The sequence below is a fragment of the Silurus meridionalis genome, chromosome 18 (genome assembly GCF_014805685.1).
Source record: "Silurus meridionalis isolate SWU-2019-XX chromosome 18, ASM1480568v1, whole genome shotgun sequence".
In the NCBI taxonomy this organism is placed as follows: domain Eukaryota; kingdom Metazoa; phylum Chordata; class Actinopteri; order Siluriformes; family Siluridae; genus Silurus; species Silurus meridionalis.
Genome location: NC_060901.1, coordinates 3,551,013 through 3,573,512, shown reverse-complemented (window position 1 = coordinate 3,573,512; position 22,500 = coordinate 3,551,013). Strand labels below are relative to the sequence as shown.

The following is a 22,500-nucleotide window of genomic DNA, read 5'->3' as shown; positions in this document are numbered from 1 at the left end:
ACACAAAAACTGAAATACACACTAAAAACACACACAAAAACAAATACACACAAAAAACAGAAATACACACAAAAAACAAATACACACAAAAAACAGAAATACACACAAAGAGACAGAAATACACACAAACAGTATTTGAAATATAAAATAGTATTGTGTAATATGTATGTGTAGGGTTGGTTAAAATGGGTTCATATTTTGTATCAAAATACTTGTGTTTTGTATTTTTGTATTTTTTAAATACTGTAAAATACTTTGTAAGAAATCGACATGATGACATCATAGAAAATGCAGCCTCTGATTGGTGCTACTCAGTATTTTGCTCAGACTTGTTGAGATCAGAACAGAAATTTGATCCATATGGAAGAAGATGGTGAAGGTAAGAAACCTGCAGGCTGCCAAATAGGAGTCCAATGATCTATAAATAAATATACCTTCATCTGGGAGATCACAGGGACACGTATGTGATATTTGATCTGATAACTGGTTGAGTGTGTCAGATTTATCACGTGACTCGACCAGAGAAAAGCTGTTGCTATCAAACGTTTACGTTTACTAAATCAGTTGGTGTGTAATGCTGAAGAGATCAAACATTGCAATTGATGGAAAAATTTTAATAATATAGATACTGATTTATAAATGTCACTAGGAATAATAATAAAAGGCTGGAATTATAAATCAGTGATATTGCAAAAAAATAAAAATCTAATTTTAATCTAAAATTTAATTTACTGCTTGTCAAACCATTAAAACCTTTTTATTATCATCATTATTATTATCATTATTATCATCATTATTATTATCATTATTATTATTATTATTATTATTATTATTTACAATGTCTGAGTATCTTCTTTCTTGTTGCAACATTGACCCCTACTGGCAACTGCCTCACATGACAACACACGATCCTAAAGAGCCACTGCCAATCTCACCAACCCATACCCCCATATTCTGCCCCTCTCAACAACCCCACCGCGCCACTCATCCCTCCGTTCTCTTCCACCGCTCCACTCATCCCTCCATTCTCTACCACTGCTCCACTCATCCCTCTGTCCTCTACCACCGCTCCACTCATCCCTCCATCCTCTACCACTGCTGCACTCATCCCTCCGTCCTCTACCACTAAAGTACATCTCCCAGGATTACGTCACATGCTGTAAATATAAATGTGTGCTTGTGTTACCTCTGTCTGTAGAATGGCAGCTCGCTGTTCTTTGGCGGTGAGCGACTCTTTAAGCACGTCGATGTGCTGCTTGCTGTCTGAGAACTGATTGGCGAGCGTCTCGAGTTTGGTCTGCAGGCCCAGAAGTTCGGTGTCCTTCCTGGAAAGGTCCTGCTTCAGCTGGTCGATCTGCACAACACAGACAGCCGGTTAGTTCATGTGCTGAACATTGTTTCATGTGATTAATCTCTATTTTTTTTTCTTCTCTTTTGCCATCACTCTCTCTCAGACACACTGTATGGACCCTATAGAACATGAAGCCTCCTAACTTCACCTACATCAGTACCCAATTTGTCTGCACGCGCACACACACACACACACACACACACACACACACACACACACACACACACACACACACACACACACACACACGTGAACACTGTGATCTGTGTTCAAAATGTCAGTGTGATATCAAGCACCTGTTATTCATCATACACAATAAGATCAAGGGGAAGAACCACATTAGATACACACACACACACACACACACACACACACACACACACTCCATTAGCTTTCAACATGCATGCTAGAGAGCAGCAGGTTAGCAGAGGCACTAGCTGCAGTCACCCTGGGGAGAAAAAAGTGGACAGATTACAGCAGCACACTAGAAGAAAGGATGGGAAGAAAAGAAAAAAACAAGGTGAAGGGAAACAAAATTGGAGCTAGTGTTGATCTGGTGGGATTATTAGCGTTCAGGGACCTTCTCCAACCAACACTACAGGGACGAGAGTGGAGGAAAAACAGGAGGGGGGGGGGGGGTTTAAACAGTGGCAGGAAGTCTAGCGTGGCATCCGACCTTTCAGCACAGGAGCAGGTGAAACCCTGCTTTCCTGATCACAGGGAGAACGAAAGGAACCTGATGACTCAGTCTTAAAGCCCACGTCACTGCCTCCTCTGGCTATTGCGTCCGGACGTGAACTGGCGATGAGACGCGGGGAATCTTTAATTCACCTCCAGTCTTTTTCCATCCACTGCAACCTACCAATGCCCACTAATCCCACTGATCCTCAGTCGATCTGCTTTCTTTTGTCCTCCTCTGTTTTTGCTCGTGACTTCGTTTTAAAGAGGCAGTGAACAAAAACTCTGTGGTGCGTCAACATGCTTTAAGTACTAAAATTGGTTTTCTACTGCACGTAAAAAAAATAGCTAAACAACAGAGGATTGTTTTTCTATACCGAAATCCTGACGTTATTTCATCGAACCTGTTCGTTGCTGCATTTCACGCTGCAAAACACCCGTTATCACTTACGCTACAGCAGCTACAAAACGGTCATTCCCCCGCATTCTCTGTGTAACTGAAACAAAAATATAGTTACAGTTTGTGACTAATAAACTACAAATGGTCTAAATTGTCTTTCACTTCACATAAAACTACCAGTTAAAAAACCACATGCACTAAAAGACGACTCTTCTTCCATTCAAGAGGAGCTACAGGGCCATTCGCACCTGAACCAGAAGCTTCCGGGCAAATCTTTTTTCCTACAACAGCACCCTCTAGAGTACAAAGGGTAAGCGGCCTTGCTGAAGGGTCCAAAATTGGAAGCTTGGCAGTGCTGGGGCTTGAATCTTATACATCTTTATACACATTAGTGGCACAGGGAACGTGGACATTTTGGAGCTATTGGTTTCGGTGATTGACACCAGTGCGAGTTCGTTTTGAAGCCCTTAGCATTAGTTATAATGGAGCGGTGGCATGGTGCACAACGAGCATTTGCTGTGAAACCTTTTATAAGAATTATGGGTTGATAATTACGATAGCCGTGATATTATCTGGAGCGCGGTTCCGTTCCAACACCAGCAGAGGGCCTTCTTTTCTAAAACAGACAGGATGAGCAGACGGGACACGATCCTGGCGGCGAAATTTCCTTTGTGCAGCGATCACACCATCACCATTCTTATAAAAGGTGTTATGCTAGGATAAAACTAAAGGAAACGAGCTTGCACCGGTTCCAAACAATCGCTGACGCCCCCTAAGGGTCACCAACTCCTAGTTCCAAAATTGCCCCATTCCCTGTGCCATCCTGTGTACATGTTATTTGGTCAACAGTTTCTGCGCACACACACACACACACACACACACACTTCCCATTGCCTATGTATTTATGCGTTATACATATATTTACATATTTATCTGACTTGCATCTACTAGAAGTGCTAATAGCTAATAACTATTCTTCGAATCAATAAGAAAATGTTCCCTATTTGTTTTGCAGTAGAAAACTAAAAAGGGATAGTGGTTGTGGTGTTCTCTCTGTGGTGAGGAAAGCAGGACGCTCTAAGCCGCCTCTCCGTGTGTCTTACTGCAGAGAGCTCCCGCTGCAGCTCAGCCGTTCCCTTTCTCAGCTCCTGGGCCTGGGCCTCGCTCTGAGACAGCTCCTCCTTCAGCTGCTCAACCTGTCAGGAGAGGGCGCCGTTACTGCAACAACCACCGACACGCCATTCCCATAGCAACGCAAACGTTTTGCTCTGCGTGTGAACGCTCGGCATGCAGGTCGTAGGGCAAAGGCTCTTAACGACCCATCGGCATTCGCCATGCGGGGCAAAGGAGGAGGCGTCGATTAGCCGGGGGTGGGGCTGAAATCGAGGAGGCGATCGTTAAGAATAAAAGTTATAAACGGGGAATCGGATCACAATCGTTATGTCTGAGGTTCTCAAGGTGTGTACAGTCAGGGACTTTCAGAATCACAGCACAATTTCTGATTCGTTTAATATCAGTCATGTGACTTCTCATTTCCGATATCTTGAGGTATTGATTTCCATTCAATATTATAAACACAATTACCGTATTATAGCTTTGCAACATGGACAAACGTATAAGGACACCTGACTTTTTCCAGACAGGGGGGCATTTGGTAGACCCCTCATCACTTACATTTATCTCATTCATAGAATTATGGGGTTAAGAGGCCTTGCTCAGGGGCCCCGGAGTGGTTTCTTGGTGTGGAAGAGATTTGAACTCATGACCTTCAGATTCAAAGTCTGAACTGTTACCACGAAGTTGGAGTGGAGGCACACGATTGTACAGGACGTCTTTGGGTGCGATATCATGAAGCATTTCCTTCACTTCAACTAGGAGATCCAAACCCGTTCCAGCACCATGGGTTGGAGTTGAAAATCTCCAGATTTTGCACAAAATAGTTGGCACCCTTCTATTAATGGAAGAAAAGCCTACATTGGTAACTGAAATAACTTTAAGCTGAGAAAAATAATAAGAAATAAAAATTTACTAAAAATTAACTAATGAATATCAGACATTGCTTAGAATTGTGGTTCAACTAGAACCAAAAATACCGAATGGAACTCTCAAAAGCTTCTGCACTTGGCGACAGGTAATATGGCCATGTCTCAGGTTTGAATGGTGCCTCCTTCAGACTGCATGTTTCATCTCCTTTCACAGATGTTCAATAGAATTTAGATCAGAGCTCATAGAAGGTCGCTTTAGAATAGTCTAATGTTAGGTTCTTAGCCATTCTTGGGTGTTTGGGGTCATTATCCTGTTGGAGGACTCATGACCTGCGACTGAGACCGAGCTTTCTGACACTGGGCGGCACATTTCATTTCAGAATGCCTTGATAGTCTTGATTCAGTCAGATTCAAGACACCCTTTGCCAGGTGCAGAAAAGCAGCCCCAGAACATTATGGAGCCTCCACCATGTTTCTCAGCAGATACAGTGTTAATGTTTTTGCATGCTTCGTTTTTGCGTCTGTGAATATAGAGCTGATGTTTCTTGCCAAAAAGCTCCAGTTTTGCCTCATCTGTTTGAAACAACATTCTCTCAAAGGCTTGGTGGCTCGTCAATATGTGTTTTGGAAATTTTCCAGTCTCGTTTTTTTTGAGTCTACAGGCTTCCTCTATTAAGCCCACTCTGGATCAAACAGTGACAGATGGTGGGAGTTTACATCTAATCTCTTTGGAAGTTGTTCCTGGGCTCATTGGTTTCCGTTCATATTATCCGTCTTCCAAACTTCATCAATTTTCCGCTTGTGCCCACGTCCAGGGAGGTTGGCTACAGTACTGTTTCCGCAGGAACATCAAGCTGCTTGGAGGTGGTCTTATAGCCTTTACCTTTAACATGATTGTCCATAATCTTCAATCGCGACAATTTTGTCCACGTCTGTACTGAACATGATGAACGAAAACCTACATCGGTACCTGATTTTACTGAGACCTTTGTAGATGAACGAATCTTGACAAATCTCCATGAAATCTAGTAAAACGTCCGTCTCAGAAGAGTGGAGCTTATTAGAAGAGGAAACCCCTCCCCCCACACACACCTGAAAACCTCTGTGTTACAGCAAACTGTTAAGAGTTGAAGGAGAGCAATCAGAAAATAAAGATGTGAGTGGGTACAGTCCTGAAATATTAAGATATGAAGCATGAAGTTCGGGCGCGGCGCCGTTACCTTGTTCTTCATGAACTTGGAGTGACTGCGATAGACCTCCATTTGCTTCATCTCCTCCTCCCTCTCCTCTGTGCTTAGAGCTCCGTTAGACTTCAGTATCTGCACCTCCTCCTCCAGGTCCCTCAGACTGCGCTCTAGAGAACTGACTTTAGAGTCCTGCAGGAGGGAAAAAGACCACTGTAAGCACTGTAGGTATGCTAATACGCCACGGACGTCTGATAACTACGAGGTGACACTCTTATTAGCTTCAAAGCTGGAACAGACGATTGCGCAGAGAGAAGATATGGGAACAAGAAATCTCTCTCTGATTGCTGATTGGCTGTCGCGTTTCGATCTCATTTGCCGCGATTCAGCGAATTATATGCCGATTTTTTAAAAATGTATTTATATACTTTATTTGATTTATTTTATTATGGTTTATTGCTCTATATCTTTGCAAGATCTTCTATATATTGTGGCTTTAAAATGTTTAGGTACGTTGCCTATTATTTCTGATTCAAAAAGATCGTCAGGTTTCAGTCGATCACCTGACAGGCGGTTTTGGCGGGGTTTTATAAAACACCTGAAACTTTTTTCAGGCCACGGGTTTACCTTGTCAGGAGTTCATTTTGTGACATTTTTTGCCCTACTAATGGTCTTTAGACTATCAGCTATCTTGTGCAAAGGAAAGTGTGAGTACAGAGTCAAGATCCCTATCAGTGCTACTACAACTACTGTACAAATCCATATTATGGCAAAAAAAAAAAAAAAACTCCTGCTTAGGTAACGAGAAAAGACAGTCCATCATTACATAAAGAAATTAAGGTCAGTTAACCTTAAACAATTTTATCCCCAAAACCTCAAACGCTGTGAGGAAAAACAGACCAAGAGCTACCTCTGCTGCAGAGGATAAGTTTAGTAAATCCGGCGATTTAAATAAAAGCTTTTCGGTGTTCAAGTGTCAGATTTTGGTGGTCATCAGGTGACTATACGGAGTTTGCATAAAAAATAGACAAAAGTGCAAAGAGGGAAGGAGGAGAATAAGGTATAAAGCAAGTACCATGGCAGAGCAAATGACTGTCTTTCGTTACCCAAATAAACCAAGTGGTGGGCTAAATGTTTTACTTGCATTTTAAAAGAAAAAAAAGCAAATAATAAAATTTCCCTAACACACACACACACACACACACACACACACACACACACACACACACACACACACACACAAAGACTTGCCTTCATTTCGATGACAGTCTGTAGGGCTTTGGTCTTGGCAGAATCAGGCGCTCCCTCGTAGCGTCGGTGGAGCTCCTGAGGAAGAATCACGAGACAAACGACATGAGAAGGTTGAGTCTTTTTCCTCCACAGATACTCGCTTCAACATCCCACATCATCCTAACACAAAAGCTGAAGCTGATTTTAAGAAGCTCCATCAAATTCTGTCAGCATCTGAGGCTATTCTCATGGCAGAAAACTGAACTACAAAAGCACAAGAAGTGCAAAAAGAAAAAGAAAAGAAAAAATCCCAAAGCAGAAACACTCAGACTGAGATTATATCCGATGTTGAACTTTTTTATGTGGTAAAATTTAGATTTTTCTGTTGATATCCTACTAAGTGAGGTATGAGATTTTACTGCAGTCTACTGAAATTTAAAGTGCCACAGTCCAATAAAAAGGGGACTTTTGCAGAACACACACAGGGTTGGGTTTTCTGCAAGTACGATCCAAACAATTCATCGGATCAGAGAAAATTAAACTCGAATTAATAGATAGAACTTTTTATTTTTAAACGTAGTACCGCGTTTCACCACTGTGTGTCAGTGTTCTCAAAGAGCTGTAAAGTTGAGGAAAAAGTTTTCCTGTCTGTGGTACAGAGAAAGCAGAAAGAATAGCATGAAGACGTGCAGCTTCTGGTTTAGGTTTATAAAAGCATGTTCTCCCAGTGGTTGGTTTCATGAGGATGTCACAAGACAACCCTCCAGCCTTAGAACTCAGAAAACAAAGGAGGTGATTCTGATTCATGGATGTGAAAAGGAGAAAAACATTTCACGTCATTTTTATTTCTGGTGCAATATTTCAGGAAAACAAACGTTTCGAAGCTCAGTGGCAATCAATACCAGTGAATGAGACAAATCTGTCCTGAACCGAGTTAACAAATTTTGCCAGGCTTCGACATCCGTCTCTTTTCATCACCGCCCTCCTCCGTCTCTCCGGTTACCATAGCAACTAACAAGCGACGCCTTCAATCTGTCTGACGGTCAAACCGAACAAAGCGATTTCGAGAACGATAACGGTCACGCAAATCTACCGCGTCCATGCTAATTCAAATGCTAATGCGCGTCACGTCTTACCTCCCTGAGAGCGCACGTCTCCTTGTCCCTCTGCTCCAGCAGGCTCTCCAGATGGTGGATGTGCATCTCTGCCTCTGCGAGGCGCCGCGTGCGCTCGTGCTCCTCCTCGCTGGCTTTGGACGACAGGCCTTTGCTTTGCAGCATCTCCAGCAGTTTCTTGATGGACTCGTCCCGGGCGTTGAGGGTCTGTTTCTGGGTGTCGATGCGCAGCTCCATCTCCTCCAGAGTCTTCCTCAGGAGAAACAGCTCTTTGGCTTGCCTTTCGTGTTCGCTGTGCAGCCGATGGAAGTTCTCCTCGGTGAGCTCGGCGGAGAACGGTTCGCCCGGCCGTGCCCCGCCGCAGTCCTGCTGGAACAGCTGGTTGAGGTCGCGCTGGATGCGCAGCTCGTCCTGGAGAGCCTGGATGGTCATCTGGAGGTGCTGAAAGAGACAAAGTGACACTGTAGGTTTATGACCACTAAACATTACACAGAATTGGGTGCAGACATCATGTTCAACAGGGTTCCAGTTCAATAGCAAAAGATCTTCCACTCCAACTCACGTAACTGTAGGGAGGTGGTACCTTAGTGGTTAAGGCATTAGACTTAGATGCCCCTCCTGGGCCCCTGAGCAAGGCCCTTAACTCTATAGCTGCTCAGTGGTATGCATGAGGTCAATGTAAATCGCGCTATAGTTCATCTAGTTTGCTTTACTAGGTTTTAATGCAATGATGATTTTATAGATATGTATTTGGAAAATCCTAAACAGTTCACAAGCTTTCAAGCGCCAATGTGAAGAGTTCCTCCACAGGATGAAGCTCCAGGATAAAAAGCTGCATGCTATACATCATCTAAGCTCTGAGTGCCGAGGTTCTCCTGTGGAACTTCTTGCTGGTAAAAGTTCGGAGAAGAACTGCATATGGCTGGAGAAGTGAGGTGTCCCGATACTTTTATACATACAGTTTAGGGTTGTGTATATTATACATTGCTACACTTTAAACACAAACGCAACTTCCTCGTCGATGTGTCGTGAAGTTTGCACAGCGGAGCAGAACATGAGAGATAAAAGCCTGTGAAAATGAAGGTTGAATATGGTCCTCAGGGGTCAAACCGTGTGACGAGGCCTCTCAATGGTACACAATGGTAACTGTCCCTGCCGTGCCACAGGCCATGCCATTGCTTAGCAACAGCAGATAAGATAAAGAGGAAGGTGTACACACACACACACACACACACACACACACACACACACCATAAAGAGTGAATATTGGGCCTAGGGGAACGGACCAAAACACTCAATTTTATTGCTGGAAAGGCAAAGGATCAAAGTAGTACTAATGTGTGTCTTATTCAATCTACTTTTTATTTATTTATTTATTCGTGACTTTTTTGTTTTTTAAGTCGACGCAAACAAGAGGAATGAGTGTAAATAATTATTTTTTAAAAAAAATCTTTTTTTTTTTAATTTGTATTTTATATTTTTATTTTAAATTTTTATACCAAGTGATTTTAATCGTTTTTTTTTTTTTTTTTTTTTTTTACAAAAATCCCAAATACTCATTATACCCAAAAGTTTGTGGACACCTGCCCATCACATGCTGGTAGTGGTGTCTTAAAATGAGGCTACAGCAAATATTGAAAAAATAAATATAAAAAAATATTTATCAAACAGTAAAGCGAAAAAGGAAAAAAAAAATTTAATAATTGGGCAAAAAAGTTAAAATTTATTTTTAATTGTTAATAATAATCATTTAAATTATTTATTTATTCATTTATTTAGTGTGTGCAAAAGTGTCATTATATATATATATATATATATATATATATATATATATATATATATATATATATATATATATATATATATATATATTTATGAGATTAGCATGAGGTATTTTTATAAAAAAAAATCTAAAAGTCAGAGGTGTACAAGTAGAAATGTTCATCTTCTAGTAGGTGTGTAAAGATATACAGACACATAGATGTAATAATACTGAGTGCTACAATAGTACTACAACAAAGAAAAAAGGCTCTTGAAACATCTCAGGAAGCGTCTGGTCCACTTAACGAAGATAAACAAACAAAAGGGGAACCGAGAGCGACGTGCGAACGCTCCGGCTGGCATCGCCATGACGACGTAGGGCCTTCCTGTAAGTAACGGCTAACAAACAGGCGTTGAGCGTCATCCAGCGCTCGGGTCGTCTCCCGCCGTCTGTTCTGTTCTTTCGTGTTTTTTTTCTCCAAGCCTAAGCGCTCGACCCCGAAGCGTCTTTCACTTTCGAGCACCGTTTCGAAAGAGGAAGGTGAACAAAAGAGACCGAAATAGAACGAAGATGGAGGAGAGGAGAGATAAAAAAAAAAGTGAAGGAGAGAGTGAGGAAAATAAAAGGAGATGACCGGAGAACAGATTAGGAAGAAAACAGAAGGATGAACAGACTGAGAGAAGCACAAACAGAAGGCAGACTGTCACTGGATGATTTATGCTCATTGATGCATCGAGTCAGAGGCGTTGAGTCACGACGCAAAGTGTTTGTCCTGTTTCTGACAATAAACGCAGCTCGGCATGACAAGGGGGTCTCACGCAGGACAGAAAAATACAGGAGAGAGAGAGAGAGAGAGAAAGAGGGGAGAGTAAGGGGGTGTAACACCTGTAAGTATTAACCCCGGGTTCTCAGTGCTTCTTTAATGGTACCATGGAGACTGAAATCTACATTATTCATGCATCTCAGCCTGCTACTCTTATCTTTCTCTGTGTGTGTGTGTGTGTGTGTGTGTGTGTGTGTGTGTGTGTGTGTGTGTGTGTGTGTGTGTGTGTGTGTGTGACTGAAAGAGAAAGAACGAAAAAGACAGAAAGACACAGACAGAGAGAGAAAAAGAGACAGACAGACAGACAGACAGACAGACAGACAGACAGACAGAGACAGTGACAAGAAAGAAAGAAAGAAAGAAAGAAAGAAAGAAAGAAAGAAAGAAAGAAAGAAAGAAAGAAAGCCACAGACAGAAAGAGAAAAGGAGGAGACAGACAGACAAAGAAAGAAAGAAACAAACAGACAGGAAGACCGATTAAAAGAGACAGACAGAGAAAAAGACAGAACAAAATCAAGTAAGATAGCTAGAGAGAGAGACAGACAGGAAGAAAGAAAGATGGCCAGAGAAAAAAGATAGATAGACATTCAGATAGAGAGAGAGAGAGAGAGAGAGAGAGAGAGAGAGAGAGAGAGAGAGTACTTTCACTAGGACCGCTCACAGCTAGAAATAAACATCTCTGGATGGTGTTCCTGTCTCAGTGTCTACAGCAGTCAAAATGTAATGGTTGACCTCAGAAATATGATATTACAGGATGTCCTCACTAGATCTAGAAAATATCAGTCTACACAATTATCTCACACTGATTATAAAATACTACTACTGACGTATAAAGCACTAAACCTTCTCACGCTGCAGTATCTGAGTGAACTTCTGTACCAGTATGATCCTCCAAGCCTACTTAGATCAAAGGGTGCAGGCTACTTGTTGGTACCCTACATACAGAAAACTACAGCAGGGGGCAGATGTTTCTCTTACAAACCCCACAGATATGGAACAATCAGTGTTCGGGACTCAGTGTTCAAGTCAAGGCTGAAAACAGTCTTTTGTCAGTAGGTCTTCCTTAGGTCTTAGATCTTTCCTCTGCAGAGCCCCAATGTACACCCTGATCACACCGTATAGTGTCCTTAAACACAAACAATCAAAATAATTAACAACCTTTATTCTCCCCCCCCTCCCTCCCTCCTCCCTCCCTCCGACCTGTGTTCCTGTCCTTTCTACTCTTCGGAGGTGCCCGTTTCATCCTACATCTGGATTTAGTCCTTCTCAATCTGTGTAGCTGGGGATGGTTCCAGACCTACTGCCTAAAGAGCCATGAAGCTGCTGAGCAACTCAAGAACTTTGAAAACTGATTCGGAATGTAATTCACAACGGATTTCTAGAAATAAAATACTTTTCCCATCATTTGTCTGATTAAGTCAGACTTTATAGTTTCCTTCTCCTTCACAGGATCGGGTGTGTACCCCTCACTTCTGATTGTGTGTGTGTGTGTGTGTGTGTGTGTGTGTGTGTGTGTGTGTGTGTGTGTGTGTGTGCACTGAAGAGCAGAACGCTGTAGGACACTGCTCACTCACTTCTCTGTAGGTTATGAAACACACTATGAGTCATGATGGCAAAGTGCTTTGAATCAATTTATTTAGGACACTGATTTCTAACATGTTCATACACACACACTGGGTAGAAGTGCCTCAGTGAACGTACTTGCCCCTGCTTCCACTGGGTGTAATTAAAACTCCACTAGGGGGCAGATCACAGCTGCACCAAAACCACTCCCCCTCTGACAGAAGCTCTTTTTTAAACCGGTTCTAATGCTTTATCACAAGGGAAGTGTTACTCACTCAGAGGAAACACTATCTGCCCTCTTTCACATTCCATCTGAGTACATAAATAAAGGATGCAAGAACAAAAATTGAGAATTCGCAGAACCTGAAGATAAACAAGACAGTGCCCTTCACTAACATTGGGACCTTTGGGATCCATCTACCCATCCATCTACCTACCTAACATGCCTATCCATCTATCCATCCATCCATCCATCCATTACCTGTCTACTTATTTATCCATCCATTCTTCCACCCACCTACCTGTCTACCTTTCCATTATTCCATCAATCCATCTATCCACCCACCTACTTCTCTACCTTTCCATGTCTCCTTTCATCCATCCATCTATCTATCCACCCACCTACCTGTCGATCTCTCTATTTATCCTTCCACTCACCTACCTGTCTACCTATCCATTATTTCATCCATCCATTATGCATCCATCCACCCACCTACCTGTCTACCCATCCATTCATCCATCTATCCAACTACCAACCCATCCACCCACCCACGTATCTGTCTGTCTGTCTGTCTGTCTGTCTGTCTGTCTGTCTGTCTGTCTGTCTGTCTGTCTGTCTGTCTGTCTGTCTGTCTGTCTGTCCGTCCGTCCGTCTGTCCGTCTGTCCGTATTATGGCTGGATGACTAGAAACAGAACATTGTTTACCCATGATTTCCTGTTTTACAGGGGTATTAATGAGGCAAAAAAGCATTGGGACAACTGACTTTTCCAACCACGTGTATAAGATGCATTTAATGCAGAGTATAAAGTTTTTACTTCAACTTGGAGACTCAAAAATGTTCCAGCAGGACAACACCCCTGTGCACAAAGCCAGCTCCATGAAGATCAGCTTTAGATGGTTTGGAGTGGAAGATCTCCGGCTCTAAAGATCCAAACCTACTGAAGATGATGAATGTGAATGCTGACTGCACCTCCAACCTCCTCAACTCACCTACAGCAGTACCTGACTTTAATAACACCCTTGTAGCTGAATGAGCACCAAACCCCCACAAAATCTAGTGGAACATCTTCCCAGAAGAGTGGAAATGTTCAGGTCTTTAAATGAATTTAAACACAGTCAGATCTGATTTGGTCAATTTCCAAATATTATTTCTCAAAGTTAGAAAAGTTTTATTAGAACAGATTTCCAGGTCACGAGCTGAAAGCTGCAGGATCGAGTATTTAGATCATCATCATTTTGTGACATCACGTGAATCCTGAACACACAATACATAATATAACATTAATCCCAGAGCACAAACCAGCAACGTCATTCCCAAAGACAAGCTGAAGGAACATGACTGCTCAAGAGAGGAAAAGTAGGACTGCACACGAGAGAGAGAGAGAGAGAGAGAGAGAGAGAGAGAGAGAGAGAGAGAGAGAGAGAGATGAGGTGAATCAGAAGAAAAGAATGAGAGCAGCGAGGCACAGAGATGAATATAAAAAGACAGAAAAAAAAGATGACATGATTTTAAGACCTTTGTGAATCCGAGAAAACAAAATCTGAAGTTAACCTGATTCACTATCTGCCTCTCCTTTGTGTGTGTGTGTGTGTGTGTGTGTTAGTTAAAGAAAGAGAGAGAGAGAGATGGAGAGAGAGAGAGAGAGAGAGAGAGAGAGAGATAAAGAGAGAGAGAGAGAGATGGAGAGATGGAGATGAATGAAAAGCCTCAGAGCCAGAGTAGCATGGCGTCGTCTCTGGGGTTTAGGGAGTCGCTATCGTGACAAGGCAGAAAAGACAGCGCAGGGTCAGAAGTGGAAATTCTGAGAGGTGTGTGTGTGTGTGTGTGTGTGTGTGTGTGTGTGTGTGTGTGTGTGTGTGTGTGTGTGAGAGAGAAAGCAAGAATATATCCTTGAGTAGAGGTTTAAAAATAGAAGCAGTATGAACTGCACACACTGTGATAGAAGCATGGCATGTGTGTGTGTGTGTGTGTGTGTGTGTGTGTGTGTGTGTGTGTGCACGTGTGTGTGTGTTAAACAGGGATGCACACGTCAATACTGAACTCCGCTACCAGATCAGATATGACGCTCTGTTTAAAGACTTTTTTATAAACCAATTCATTTTTATCTGTTTGTAAGAAACTCACTGTTCAGGTTTTTATCCTTTTTTTACATTTTTACATAAATATTCATTATATTTGGTTCAATAAAAATAAAATCAAACATGTTACAGAGGGTCATATCATTTATGGTGGAGATCAATTAAAAAAAGAAAAAAGGTGGAAAGAAAAGAAAAAAGGGGAAAGGAAAAAAAGAAAAGAAAAAAGGTGGAAAAGAAAAGAAAAGAAAAGAAAAGAAAAGAAAAGAAAAGAAAAGAAAAAATGGTTTAAAAAAACAGAACAGAACAGGAGGAAAGGAAAGGAGAGGAAAGGAAAGGAGAGGAAAGGAAAGGAAAGGAAAGGAAAGGAAAGGAGAGGAGAGGAAAGGAAAGGAAAGGAAAGGAAAGGAAAGGAAAGGAAAGTTCTTTATTTTTACTAAACACCTCAAAAATGATGGAAGTGTAATGACTGGATGTTTCTTTCTCAAAGAAACTTCATGAGGAAGAAATTTTGCCATAGTCATCACTCACTCGCTCCCTCCCTCCCTCCCTCTCACACACTCGCTCCATCGCTAACTCACTCGCTCGCTCCCTCCCTCACTCTCACACACTCGCTCCATCGCTAACTCATTAGCTCGCTCGCTCCCTCACTCTCACACACTCGCTTGCTCCCTCACTCTCACACACTCGCTCCATCGCTAACTCATTAGCTCGCTCGCTCCCTCACTCTCACACACTCGCTTGCCCCCTCACTCTCACACACTCGCTCCATCGCTAACTCATTAGCTCGCTCGCTCCCTCACTCTCACACACTCGCTTGCTCCTCACTCTCACACACTCGCTCCATCGCTAACTCATTAGCTCGCTCGCTCCCTCACTCTCACACACTCGCTTGCCCCCTTACTCTCACACACTCGCACACTCAGTCACTCACTCGCTCACACACTCCCTCAATCGCTCATTCGCTCTCTCAGTCCCTCTCTCACTCTCTTATTCACTCTCTCATTTACTCTCACTCATTCATTCACTCTCTCACACAGTCACACACTCACTAGAGACTAAACTTTCAACAGAGATTTGTAGTTTATAATCTGTTTATTTCTGTAAAACTGCTTTGGCACAATATCTATATATGAAAGCACATTAAATGAATATATCTGTGTTGAACTGTCCTGTTAAACCCTGAAGTAAAGGTTTAAAATCTCTTCTGATACTCGGAGCTCTGAAACTGTTATATCAGGAATAAAGGGGTTTAAAGCGTTGAATATCAGAGTGAGATATGAGGACGTGTAACTCTCCTGATTTTACTCTAAGGCAAAAAAAAAACATTCTGTACAAGTATGAGCTTGCACAATCCTCTCACTCCTTCACTCTCCACACTTTCAGCACTTTTCACTCTGTTAGGTCATCGCTCTCGTTCATCTTTCTCCTTCACTTACGCCCCCCCCGGGGCCTCCTATCCTGGCTCGACCCAACCTCAGGCTCTCCATCCATTTCCTCTGTTCCGTCTCTCCTCAGGGCTCCAGAAGATGACATTTAACTAAAGAACAGATGGAGGCCCCCTGCCTGTAACCCCACCCCACCCCACCCTCCTGACACACTGCTGGACGCTGATTCTTCCACATTACTGCCGGATGACGCTGAGATCTCAGAACAGGTTCGGAGCCATTCTGGAAACGAGCCATTTTGACGAGTAAACAACAGATTTTTTTCACATTTCTATCACAGGGAAAGATTTCCAGAGATTTCAACTGTACAGTAGGATGTGCAATATAACATGTTGCCTCTCAGTCCCATCCACACACATATACACAAATGTTTTGGCACCCCCAACCACAATTTAGATTTATTTATTTATTTATTTAACACACGAGTAAAACCAAGGTATATATGGGAATATGGGAAGTAACCAGATACGATTTATTTCTATAAAATCATTGGATATTTGATATGTAGATGGATTTCTCGCCGCTAAACCGTTTCTCGAGTGCGTTCTCTACGTGAATATGACGCATCGCAACGCTACGGAGGCCGAGGCGTGTCCTGAGAGTCACGTAGAATACAGATTAACATGGCAGAGGTAGAGCTGTAACTTCCTGCAGACACAACAGGAAAATAACGTCTGGTTTTATTGCATCTTTGTTCTTCATTTTCCTTTGCACTACAGAGGCGTGTTTGTGAAAGGGGCCATGCGTTAGAAGTCAGAAGACACAAGTAAATGAATGATTTGCTGTTTATTGTGCCGTACCTGTACTACTGTAACGATACTGTAACAATCTGTACTATATTGAAATGCATAGAATTTTTTCATTGCATCATAATTAACAGTGTTGAATATAAATCGTATCAGTAGCTGCTTCATATGTATCTTTTAATTATCGTAGCTATGCATCACTGCTAAAGTATCGTAGCTGTGCAAATCGCATCACCTCAGCCACACGTCCTATTCATCATGTTCATGTTTTTATCGAGCAGTTCAAATGTGGTGTTTTGAGTCCAATTCTCTCATACTGACCACTGGATGTTCAACATGCACCTCATGGTAAAGAGTCTCTGAGGATTTGAGAATTAGAAATGTTGCTCTCCACAAAGATGGCCGAGGCTGTAAGAAGATCAGTATCACCCTGAAACTGAGTAACAGTACAGCAGTCAGGGTCACACAGAGGTTTTCTGAGACGGGTTCCACTCAGAACAGACCTCCATCAAAGAAGTCGAGTCCTCGTGCTGTGCGTCAGGTGCAGAAGCTGCTTCAAAAAACAGACATGTCCATTTAAGTTGGTTGTTAAATAAGTGGACACCGTATGCAAACAGTGTTCGCTTAAAGAAACGGTATTAAAACCCTGTACGTACTATTAGACGATTTATAAGTAGTGGCTAAATCGTTCATTCTCACCCTCTTCTCTTCCTCCTTCATTCTCTGAATTTTTCTTCTCTGGACAGAGAGGATTCTGCGAGGCCAGCGCCTACACATGAAGTGTTCAAGGAATGCTTAGCCACAAGGGCGAAAAGGAGAGCGGAGGAATTTGCCGGAGATTTCCACCCGAGCCGCTCAAGACCCGTAGCTATAATGAGAACCGAATGCCCTCTACGAGGTTCATAGGAGTGGGTGGTTATGGGAGTCGTGTTGTAACAAAACCGAGACACTTTAAACTCGGATCTTTTATAATCTTTACTGTGCCCTTGCACGATTACATAAGCACATGCGTGTAGAATGGAGTAGATTTCCCGTCCGGAAGTAAGTACGCGTCACGGCAACTTTTTTTCTGATCGTGTAACGCGAATGACAGCGATTTTCTCGATCTCTTTTAAAAACCACAAAACCACAAGGTGCACAAGATCGACATCTGATGCTCTCCTCCAACTGAGTGAGCTCCACAGAACTCATTAATAAACCATTAATTATATTTGCGTGAATGTAACAGCCGTATCAGAAAACACAATGGTCAACGAGTGCAGTGCAAACAGAAGAGTGTCAGGTTCGCCTAGCACTGTATTCCACTTCCTGTCTTTACTCCTTTATTCAATTGTTACGTTCAAATTCCTGATTATAAAATATCGATTTCGCAGCGGCAGCAAACGGCAAAACTGAGTGAAAAAGTTAGTCGATAACCAAAGTGCGATTCCCAGGGTCCAATCACTGGCAATTTTATATACAATTAACATCACACCAATTCAAATACATTTACAATAAAGGTCAACCGATTCATCGGCACCGATAGTCGATCGCTTGCATTATTGCCAAAATCCGTACCGATAGTTTTTCCGGCTCACATCCATTACTGGAGTGACTGAGAAGGTCCGCTGTCATTGCGAGAGCGGCCCCTAGAGGCGACTCACTGATGCTAAGTGATACGTAGATTATATTTATTTTTCATAATTTATTAATTACATCATTATATAAATTAATATTCAGATTTATTTCATTTAGCACATTTTTATAATTCAGTGCTGCAATTTTACATAGTGTTTTTTTATTTTTAATAAGTATACATTTTAAAAACAGTTGATTTGAACTCACAACCTTCTAACAACCTCTTCCTTATAAAGTATAATTATAAAGACACCGAGAACAAGAGAGATGACGATACTTATCAAGATTTGTGAAGGTCTGATTCATACAGAATCTAAAAACTGGTTGGCGGAGCAATTCTAGAGAAGATACATCTTAAGAACAAAAGTTAGTGGACACCTGACCATAAGATCGGTATGTGCTTCTTTGAATGTCCCGTTTCACATTTAGTCTCCATTTGTTGTTATAATAGCCTCCACTCTTCTGGGAAGATGTTCCACTAGATTATTTGAAGATTTGTGCTCATTCAGACACAAGGGTGTTCAGTGTTCAATAGGGTTGTGATCAGAGCTCTACAGAAGGAGATCTTCCACTCCAATCCATTTGAACTAGATCTTCATGGAGCTGGCTTTGGGCACAGGGACGTTGTCATGCTGGAACAGGTTTGGGTCTCCTAATTCAAGTGGAGTAAAAGATTTCGCTGTACAGTTGTGCACCTCTGAGTTTGTTGTACCGTTTGGTAAGAAATCACATGTGAAAAAGTCGAATGTCCCAATAGGTTTGGCCATTTAATGTTTTCCACAATAAATATAATATTGTCATATGGTCCAGACCTAGAACATCAAATATATATACAGGTTTAGAGTTTGAAAATATTTCTTATTTAATATTATTTCTACAGAAAGTAACAGGTAGTTCAATGCCTCGGGTACATTAAGTGAAACCGAGGTGTCAATGTACCCATTAATATCAAAATGACACGGCAAGCAACTTTCACAATCATGCCTGCGTGTCAGATGAGCTTCTGGTGTGTTTGCAACATCATCCTCTGAGAGCTGGAGTCACCTTTCACCTAAAGCAGCACACGCTGCAGGCTGAGCTCTCAATTTCCTACCACACAGTGAGCTCCTTCAGACTGTCCGGCTGAGACGGACACATCATAAGAAATGAAACGGATACACTGATCCTCATCCACCTGTAATGATTTGTGCCTGTGCCCGTCCATCTCTTGTCGATCTCATTTGCATAAATCGACGCCCACAAAACTCCATAAAAGGTCGAGTGCACAGGGAGCTGGGATGGTGCAATGAACAGTCAGAGGAAAGCGCAAAGAAACAGAAGTGGAAGTTATTTCGACTCAACTTCTATTAAATGCAAAATGTCTAATAATTAACATATAAAATTAACAAATACAACATTTAAAAAAAAGATTAGAAAGGTGCTTTATACTTGTCTCACACACTTGTACAGCACAGTGAAATTCTTTCTTTGCATATCCCAGCAATGTGAAGAAGCTCAGGGTCAGACTGCAGGGTCAGCCAACGAAATAGCGCCCCTGGGGCACCGAGGGTTAACTGCCTACAAGTCGGGGCTTGCCACCAGGAACATGGACATTCAAGCCCTACCTGGAACAGTGCTTTAAACTATCCATTATTGTTCCTGTCCCGAAGAAACGCACCTGCCTCAACGACAACTGCCCGGTAGCCCTGACCTCAGAAGTGATGAAGTGCTTTGAAAGACTTTTCAGAGTTTCCATCACTGCCTCACTACAGGACACTCTGGACCCTTTACATTTCGTTTACCGCCAAAACTGATCTACTGAGGATGCCATTGCACATCATCTTCACACACCGACGAGCCACCTGGACTGCAAAAAAGGGAACCACGCGCAATTTCTGTTTGTAAAATACAGTTCAGTGTTTAACATCACAATTTCCTCCACACTCGCCTCCAAGTTGGAGGTCCTGGGACCCACCTGTGTCGATAGAGCTCTAACTTCCTGACAGACAGACAGACAGACAGACAGACAGACAGACCACAAGCCGTACAGGTGGACAAACACAACTCATCCTCGCTCACTCTCAGCACTGGAGCTCCTCAGGGTTGTGTTCTGAGCCCCCTGCTGTCCTCACTGTAAACATATGACTGTGTGGCCCCTTCCAAATCCACCACCATCAAGCTTGCTGAGGCCACTGTTGTGGTGCGCCTGATCTCCAACAAGGCCTATCTACAGGCAGTAAAAAAAAAAAAAACAAAAAAAAAAAAAAAAAAGGAGAGATTGTGCCAGGAGAACAATCTTCTCCTGAACGTCATCAAAACTAAAGAGTTAATAGTGGACTCCAGCACAAAGCAAGAGCGGTCATACCAACCACTAAAGATCAACAGGACCCCAGAGGAGAACGTGGACAGTTTCCAGTACCTTGGTGTTCACATCACACAGGATATGTCTTGGTCATGTCAAGCTCGGCAGCGTCTGTACCATCTAAAACGTTTAAGGCACTTTAAAGTACCCTATCAGGTGATGAAGACTTTCTACACATGCACTATTGAGAGCATCCTGATGGGTGGCATCACCATGCAGGACAGGCGAGCCCTCCAGAGGGTGGTGCGGTCACTCACTGATCTATAGGACATCTACAGCACGCGGTGCAGGACCAGGGTCAAGAAGATTGAGAAGGACCTCAGCCATCCCAACAATGGATTATTTTCTCTGTTGCGTTCAGGGAAGCGCTTCGGTTCCTTGAAGGCAAACACAGAGAGAATAAGGGGGCGCTCCTTCCCGCAGGCCTTTCGGAGTTTAAACCAGGAAACACCCAGCAACTAGAACCTGGACTTCTCCCTCTGTCTCACTTTTCCTTTCTTGCACAATTATCTTGCACAAACTGCACTGGATGGGACACCGCACTTTAACATTAGCACATGGACACTTTAGTGGCAATCACACTGGGACACTTTAATCTGAACTTCTGCTCATATCAGTCATATACACGTTTATCTAATTTGTGTATAAATATATTGTGTATATAAATTATATTATTTTTAACCCTTTCTTTCCTTATTCTGTTTATACCTTTAATATACTTTATTTATTTGTTTTTATATTCTATTTCCCAAGAAGCATTTCACAACATGTCGTACTCGATATGACTTTATTCTTTAAATTCCTGAAGTTATCATAAGATGTTCTAGAAGTCATCTAGCAATAAAAGAAATGTTTTTGATTTGAAATATTCAAATCTCGAAAGTATAATGAAAATATAAATGGGGCAAATGTAAGGATTTGAACGTTTGAAGACGTTTAAACATGTTATTAGGCATGAAGTCACACACTTACGAGCTCAAGAAGGATACGTTTACAGCATTTGTTAGATGCCGTTATCCAGACCGGCGTATCATTCGTACTTCAGTGGTTGAGGGTCAGGGGCCTTGCTAAAAGGGCCAACAGTGGCATATTAGTGGTGCTGGGATTTGAACTAATGACATTTTCTGAGAAGAGAGGTCCAATGCACTATACAGATCAGCAGTTGAGAGTTGAGGTCCTTGCATCTTAGTGGTGCTGGGATCTGAACTCATGACCTTCTGAGCAGAAGTACAACGTCTTTTGGCTTCATGTGTAAACGCTTGCGCTCAAATGAATGAATAACCAAAAAAAGATGCATTTCCTATTTCATTAGGGAGCAAGACAGAAAAATAGACCCATCATCTGCTGCATTTTAGATACGTGAAGGTTTTTTTTAACCTGTATCGAGAGATCATTAGAAACCTTGTGTACAGAGAGGCAGGGAACGAACCTGACCCGAAGCAAGCTGGAATAAGTTCAAACAGGATTCCGCACACATTCCAGGGACTGTTTAGGGCGGGGCTGAAATTTCTCCATGCTGAGAGTGCAGCAAGGCTTTCCAAGAAGCTCACCCAACACTCACATTTATATCATATCAGTCAGAAACGCTGTACCAAAAGTGTCCAAAACTGTGAATATTACATTTTTTATGTTTAAATATATTTTATTTATTTTAAATTCAAACAAACTTCTTCAATTGGTATTTTGGACTCTATTTATTTGTATATTTCGCAATATCGGTATCATCATATGTAATAACTGAATTCTTTCTTAAATAGAGACCATACACACGCGCACACACACACACACACACACACACACACACACACACACACACACACACACACACACACACACACACACACACACCTCTACCCGTCCATTTCAGTCTAAAAAAAATAATAAATGAAAGTCAATAAACTAGTAAACACCCTGAAAGTGGGCGGGACTCCTGCTGCTCGAGAGGAAGCTTTGAGCCAAT

The 22,500-nt window shown here is 42.1% G+C and overlaps 1 protein-coding gene across 1 annotated transcript in view; it reads right to left on the bottom strand.

Moving 5' to 3' along the window:
- The window catches only part of erc1b (ELKS/RAB6-interacting/CAST family member 1b), a 198,812-nt gene that overhangs the window by 163,514 nt on the left and 12,798 nt on the right, over positions 1-22,500 (bottom strand). The window contains 5 exon segments of the mRNA XM_046873276.1: positions 1,187-1,354; positions 3,533-3,625; positions 5,635-5,790; positions 6,850-6,924; positions 7,965-8,384. Of these exon segments, the coding sequence (XP_046729232.1) occupies positions 1,187-1,354; positions 3,533-3,625; positions 5,635-5,790; positions 6,850-6,924; positions 7,965-8,384 (912 nt within the window).